Genomic DNA, 7,230 nt, shown 5'->3' with positions numbered 1-7,230 from the left:
ACGGAGCACCTGAATGAGCCCACAGCAGCGAGGCCCTGCGGGCAGGGGGGACTGGAGAAGGGACCCCACCACAGTGCGGCAGCGGCTGGTGATCACCCAAGGGCCTCTCGGGAACGGCTGCGTTTCATGGTTTCTTAAATGACCTTGTCGTGACAAAAGAATGATGTGATCGCCTCCAAAGCAGGGCCGGAGACTGGGAGGGCAGGGGTGGTACACGGGGGGTCCCCAGGCCAGGCTGGGGGAGCACAGGCAGGCCCGGCAGCACGATGACGGTGCAGAGGCTGGTGCCTGGTGGGATGGTGAGAGGTGGCAGGCGGTGGGGATGGGGTGACCCGGCGATGGCGGACCATGGCGATGGAGGGCAGTGGGGATGGGAAGCCACGGGACTGCGGACCCCGGACACGGGGGCTGCTTCGGCCCGGCTGGTCCCCGCGGTGTGCGCTGTGCAGAGCCGTGACTGCCCGCAGCGAGCGCGGTCCGGCGGACACACGGGGCCGGGCAACACCGCCCCCCCGAGCTCAGCTCCGCCCCGCCCCGGGGCCGGTCCCGCTCCTGCCGCCGTGACGCGGGCGCGGGCGGGGCGGGGGCGGCGCGTGACGCGGGGCGCGCTACCGGCGGCTGTGCTCGGCGCGGCGGGGCACAGAGCCCGCAGAGCCCGGCCATGCAACGGCTGCCGGCGGCCCCGCGCCGCTGACCGCCGGCCCCGCCACCGCCGCCATGAACTTCCAGGGCGGGCCCGGGCAGAGCCCGCAGCAGCAGAGCCTGGCGGCGCCGGGCGGGCCGGTGCCGGTACCGGTGCCCGGCCCCTCGGGGCCGCAGCCCGGCGGGCCACCGCCGCCGCAGTTCGGTCTGTCCAACTCGGCGGCGATCCGGGCCGAGATCGGTCGCTTCGAGTCGGTGCACCCCAACATCTACGCCATCTACGACCTCATCGAGCGCGTGGAGGACCTGGCGCTGCAGAGCCAGATCCGCGAGCACGTCATCTCCATCGAGGGTGAGCGGAGCGCCCGAACCGGGCACAGCCGAACCGAACCGGGGGCAACCGAACCGGGCCGCGCGGAACCGCGCTGGGCCAGGCCCGGCTAAACCAAGCGGGATCGCGCCGGTTCCGGCCTCGCCGCATCCCACCGCGCGGAACCGGGCCGGGCCGGGCCATCGCCGCTGCCCTTTGTCCGCGCCGTCCGCTGCACCTGCTCTCGGTGCTCAGCGGGGGCGGGGGCCGAGCCCGCTGCCTGCCCGCGGGGCCCGGCTGCAGCCCTGCCCGCCGGGCCCCGCAGCTGCGGCGGGAAGTGGCCGGGCCGGCCCGCGGGGGTGGCCGGAGGCGCGGTGGGGCCGGGCTGAGGCCTGCGCCGAGGCGGGCCGGGGCCTGCGGCTGCGGCGCCCACCGGTGCCGGGGGCCGGGCGGGCTCCGTCCCCGGGGCTGCAGGCACCGAACCGGGAGGGTGGGGAGGCGGGAAGGGAGGGGGTGTGCTCCGCAGCCGCGGCCCCGGGGTCCCGGCGCGGCTCCGCGGCGGGCAGCACTGGGGGTCGCGGCCTGCTCAGGGCTGTAGCCCGCCGGCCTTCGTCCTCCCTCCTGATCGGGGCTGCGAGCCGGGCGCCGAGCTCTGGGCGGGGGGATCTGGCCTTGGAATCGGCGGGCAGCGGAATGCTGTGGGCGTGCGGTGTGCTGGAGCCCGTTAAGATGAATAATGCGGAAAACTGCGGTGTCGGCCCAGGAACTTGCAGCTGAAAGGCTGAGGTAGAGCCGAGCGAAGGGATGGATGAGGGGAAAGGGAAGGTGCTGAGCTGGGTGGGCTGGGGACAGCTCACAGCCACTCAGGGATCCCTCTGGCTGGCGTTGGTGAGCCTCAGCCCTCTGACCCTGCACCCAGGCTTCACCCTTCAGCAGAGGAATCCTTGGGGCCACGTGTGCTGTTTGGTCGGGATAAGAGGTCCTGGTTCCCTTTGGTGGCTTGTTGAGCGTGGCCGTTTCCCTGCTGTGGTTTTTGTTGTCTGCTCGGTTTTGGCAGCATGCTCGGGTCTGCTCCAGGCACGTCGCTGCAGGTGGCACGTGGGACCTGTTGGGATAGCGGTGGAATGGAGCAGCGCTGTGTTGGCTGCCACAGCGGGTGACAGTCTGGTCCAGTGGCTCCCCTGGAGCTCTTCTCAAGGTGCCTCCATCCCACTCCAGTCCCTGGGATGATTTCTTTGCAAGGAAAACAAGTCAGAGGGTCTGTAACAGAAGTCTGAAGGTTTGCATGTTTGAGGGGATGTAAATTGTTTCATCTGTCTTGTGGTGCAAGGACAAAGGACGTTCAGTGGGATCAGAACAGGGCGGATGTAGAATCAATAACAGGAGGGGACTTTTCCCACTTCTGTGACTGGCCAGTGAGGTCTTCCGCCACAGTTGAATTAATGGGATCTAATGAGGTGAAGACAGAAGGGATTGGTACGAGAGATGAGTGGGAGTGCACAGGCCGTAGCAGTGCCCAAGCCCGTGGTGCTGGGGCTCCCACTAGGGAGCTTGGGACGGTGCTGGTGAGGGAAGACTCTCTCACATCCATTCCCAAGGAGTTCCTGCAGCTCTTCCTTAATGTGTCTCTGATGCAGTGGAAGACCCAAGGTGGAATGCAGTGGAAGAGCCAAGTAACCAGCAACTGTGATGGTTTGATCCTGCTTGTCATTCCCATGTTGTGGGATGGAGAAGCTTCCACCTGAAATACTGCTGTACTGCTGAAACCTGGGCTTTACTCCCCAGTTACCAGTCTCTCTGCAGGCAGAGTGTGGGCTCCCTGTGTCCCTGTCCTTGTTTCCCTCTGTGCAGGACTGCAGAGCTGCTCTGGCCACCCCAGGGTATCGGGTGCATGTATCCTCCCCAGCCATTGCCCTCCTGTGCCATGCAAACATGGGGAAGCTGATGCCGAGCGTGTTGGCGTTTAGGTGCGTCTCTTAGCAACTTCGCTCGTGGTGCGTGTGTTCTCCTGCTGCTCAAAGCAAGGTGTGAAACAAAATTCTTCCACATGCAGCTGCAGGCAGTTAGGGCCTTCCAAAGCTGGATCGCAGCGGTCTTGTTTAACCCAAAAAGTGAGGGGTGAGGAGTGACCAGCATGCTCCAGTCACAGACCTGTCCTGTCTCTTGTGGTCTTTCCCCGTCTTGTCCCTCCTTGATTTCCGGCGGTGCATTTGGCAGAGCAGGAATCCCACAGATTCCCTTATTTTGGCTGCAGTCCCCACTTAGCTGCTCAGCACTGAGTGGAATTGTGATCCTGGTGAAGTGTGCTGTGATTCTGCAGTTGCCTGCAGTAAGTTACCAGCTATATATGGGAGGCTGAATTAATGGTGGGGTAATTAACCATTGGAAGAGTTTTGCTGGAAATGTTGTCATCTCTTGAAGCACTCCAATATGGAAGACAATATCCTTCTAAACTGCATGCTTTGGGCTAGATGCGGGAATTGCTGGAAGAGGGGTTTTGTTTACGATGTTGATCCAAAGATCAGATTCTGTGACAATAATGATGCAAGGTCCTAAAATCTGTCAAAGAAGTTGCCAGTGAAATCTCAAATTCAACTTCCTAACACTGAGTGCTGGATCTTGCAAGTCTTGCTTATGTCCTCTTACCAGATTCTTTTTCTGCAGGCAATCCCTTCCTTTTTCAAAGGGAGAAAGACAGGGGCCAGTGCCTTTCTGCAGTGCTTTGCAGAAGTTCCTCACCCTCTGGCCGGACCTGGGGTGGCCAATGCTTCAGTGCAGGTTTTCCCCTTCAGAATGTGCTCTGTACAGAAACCTTGTGGTTTTGTGGCTCTTGCTGCAGCCAGCATTGCAAGGAGGGGGGTGAAGGAGTTGGGTAGGCTGCTGCCCCTGGGAGCCCTGGCAGCTCAGATGGGTCTGGGGGAAGGAGCTTTTCCCAGTGAGAAACAAGAAGAGTTTGGAGTCAATGATGGGATGAAAGCAGTACATGGACAGACCTGTGGCTGCTCGCTGGTCAGCATCTCCTGGGCCCGACCTGAGACAGCGCTCAGTGTCGCTGTGGGAGGAAAGGGAAATCAGCTTTATTTCGGTCTCTTCCTTGTAGCTGGAGCTTCTTCGCTCAGAGACTGTGGCAGGAGAGAGCGCTGTCGGGCGCCCAGGGCTGGGGAAGGCGGTGGGCTTGGCTGGTTGCCACTGTCAGCTGAATCACAGGCAGGACCCGGTGGTTTTCAGTAGTTTCTAACCGCCAAATTTGGACAGATTTTCAGGGGGCTAGCGAAAAGCGCTTCCCTCATCCCAGCCGCGTTTCTTTGCCAAATTTCAGAGGCTGCTGCAAGCTGCTGAGCTCCGTTAAGAGGCTTTGTTGCATAAAGCAAAATGCTATGCAGCTTCAGTTCTGAGGTTGGTGTGACCCCTGCTTGTCATAAAAGTGACCTCTAATGATGTTACTCTGAAACAGACTATAGACAGGATTATATTAATAGAATTTGTAATTGGAACAGTAGTCACACAGCACTTAATTTCTTTCATAGGAATTTTCAGAAGTGACCAGAATGCAGGTTCTAGGCAGGGAGAGCGACACTGATGTTGCAGAGTGTGGCCAGAGGGATGCACAGGATGGGGACTGCAGGTTGCATGGGGCAGCAAGAGCCATTGTGGAGCCCTGGGCACACAGGAGGAAGCAGCCAGGAAGATGGATCATGGTTGCAGAGAGGTCTTCTGTGTGCATGAAGTAATGGAGGCCAAGGGGGAGGAGGTGGAAGGTAGATGAGGAGAAGTAAGTGAGATCCATCAGCAGAGCTTTTGTTGAATGATCAGAATAATTTTGTGATGTTAGCTGTCATGCACATGTCTTGCAGCCCCCTTAAGCTGCAAGGGAAGAGCTTGGAGAAGATTGTTGGCTGTGCTGAGAGGACTCGGTGGCCAGGTAGCAGGAACAAGAATCTGCCTGAATGAGTAGTCAGAGTTTTACCTGGAATGCATGTTTTTCTCTTTATCATCCTTTCACACCCCTCCAACATGCTGCTAAACTCATTTTGGTTCCTTTCTGCATTTTAAGAAGTGGGATTAGTTTGGAAAGATTTCCTCTGTATTCTTTAGCTGTTACTTCCCTGGCAGAGGCACAGGATGAAAAAAGCCTGGAGAATGATCTGCTGATAGCAGGCGGGTGGTTAACTGTGGCTCTGCATCTGGCTTTAGCTGGGCAGGAGTTGCCTTTGAGTCTTGGCTTTTCATTGTCCCAGCTGTTCTGCTGCATTTATAACCAGAATGGACTATTGGGTCACTTGGTGTGACAGCTTTCATCCCAGGGTTTAGCCTTTTCCCAGTAGGGCAGCTGGATAAGGCATATCTTTGAGATAGTTACTGTCTGGGGCCTTGCTGCCTGGACAGCATTAGCTGTCCATTATTAGCTGTCTTGCTGTTAATAATTAGCATAGTTTTTTCAATAAACATCTCCAACATCCTGGATATTAATTTTTGCATTTCTAAGAGAGAGTACTCCTTCGATACTGGGTATTTTTGTGTTTAAAGCTGCTTGTACCTATTAATGGGGTCACTTTTCTGTCTCTCTGATGACTTAAACTGGCTGAACCATTGTATTCACTTCCAGCATCAGTTTTACAGCTCTTATTCTGCATCCTTTTCCAGTGTCTTCAGAAACTGGCTCCTGATGCTCTGATTCACAAAGCAAAATCCAAGGCAGGAGTTGCTGTTGATGCAGTATCTTCTTGAGAAAGATAAGAGTGAAGCTCTCTTAAGTTGTCCCAGCATTCTGCTGTGGTTCTGGGTTGTCCCGTGCTGCCAGGCCGCACGCAGGGTTTGCTGGCATGACCCTGCTCAGCTGAATCAGCCTCAAGTAAATTACACCCTATGGAAAGGAGAGTGTTCTGCTTAGCTAGCTCTTTCCTGCTAATTCCATGACCTCTGCAGAATTGCCTTGTTTATGTGTGCCTCTAAGTTCCTGAAGGCTGGAAAACCTCAGGGAGTAGTGGTGGGGTGCAGTGGGAGAAGCTGGGCTCCATCTCCTCCATGAGCAGCAAACCTGAGAGCCATCAGCGCCTCTCTGCCCCTGGGGCTGGACATCCCAGGCAGCTGCATGTCTCCTGCTATGCTGCCCCTTCTGCGTGCTGGAATGGGGCTGGGCTCCTGTGTCACTGCAGTCCTGAGTTTTGCTGGAAATTAAGTTCACATGTTCTGTTTTGTTTGGGGTTCCAGGGCAAAAACTACCAGGTGAGACCTCCTTGGTGGATCCTCTCAAGCCACTGTACGTGCTAGCAAGGAAAAGCCCTGGATCCTCTCCCACAGCAAGTGGCAGAGGAGTCAGCAGGGCCAACACTGCTCAACATCTCCCAGAGCTGATGCATGGTGTGAACAGCACAAGCAGAAATGTCTGTGTGGGGAGAGGCCTGATGCAGGTCCTGGTGCGCAGGGAGACCTTGTCCCCGTGGGATTGATGGACAGAGTAGAAACATTGCTGGAGGAGGCCTGTAGCATGCTTGGACAAATACATGCACTCTTTAATGATGTTTTATGTTGCATCCCAAATTGTCTGGAATAACCTTTGCCAGATGCAGGTCTCACCTCATAGAGCTCACAACTCAGGAACAAGGTTTTGTAGGAGAGTCAGAAAAGCAGAGAAAGAAATTGATGCTGTGATTGACAGGAGTTCGAAAAGGTGATAAAGCTGGAGCAGGAGCACTGGAGGATGATCTTGACAGCTGAAGACTGAGTGGGATGAGGTTACAGGTGCAGTGGTGAGGGAAGAGAAGGTTTCTGGTGCTGCAGGGGCAAGAACTTAAAGGCTGTGGCTGAAGAGGAGAAGATGGGGATGTGGAGGCACACCGCAGGGAAAGAACAGATTTGGATGTGGCCTCAGTGTACGCATTGGAGATTGCTGTGGCTGTGCTTTCACAATTACCCAAATCCAGCACACGTGTGGTTCCTGCTAGAAGGGACCATGTAGCTCTTCCCACCTGGTAGCTCCTTGCCTGCCCTCTTGCCAGCGCTGTCTGCTGTATGGTGAGCTGGATCAAGGAGCTGCTGTGGTGTTGGTGGTAACCAAGCTTTGCACTGGGATTTGGTAGATCTGTTCTGAGCTGTGCACTGGGCTCACAGTGCGACCACATGAATGTGGGTGTGGGCGCAGGCAAAGAGGGGGTAATGCATGGTCAGAGCTGGGGGGCAAGGCAAAATGAACCTCTGTTTCTGAGCTTGGGTAAGACAGCTTACAGCAAAGGTCTGTTTGCTAAATATCCTGAGCGTGACAGCAGCACAAGTCAAGT

The 7,230-nt window shown here is 56.7% G+C and overlaps 1 protein-coding gene across 2 annotated transcripts in view; it reads left to right on the top strand.

Annotated features, from left to right (window-relative positions):
• The first annotated feature begins 661 nt into the window (after positions 1–661).
• AGAP3 (ArfGAP with GTPase domain, ankyrin repeat and PH domain 3) overlaps positions 662–7,230 on the top strand; it is a 135,948-nt gene continuing 129,379 nt past the window's right edge. For both annotated transcript variants that reach the window (XM_034066423.1, XM_034066431.1), the window contains exon 1: positions 662–994. In XM_034066423.1, the coding sequence (XP_033922314.1) occupies positions 718–994 (277 nt within the window). In that variant the 5' untranslated portion in view covers positions 662–717. The remainder of the gene's footprint in view (positions 995–7,230) is intronic.

Source organism: Melopsittacus undulatus, chromosome 1, assembly GCF_012275295.1.
Source record: "Melopsittacus undulatus isolate bMelUnd1 chromosome 1, bMelUnd1.mat.Z, whole genome shotgun sequence".
Lineage (NCBI taxonomy): Eukaryota > Metazoa > Chordata > Aves > Psittaciformes > Psittaculidae > Melopsittacus > Melopsittacus undulatus.
This window is presented reverse-complemented; position numbering and strand designations above follow the sequence as displayed.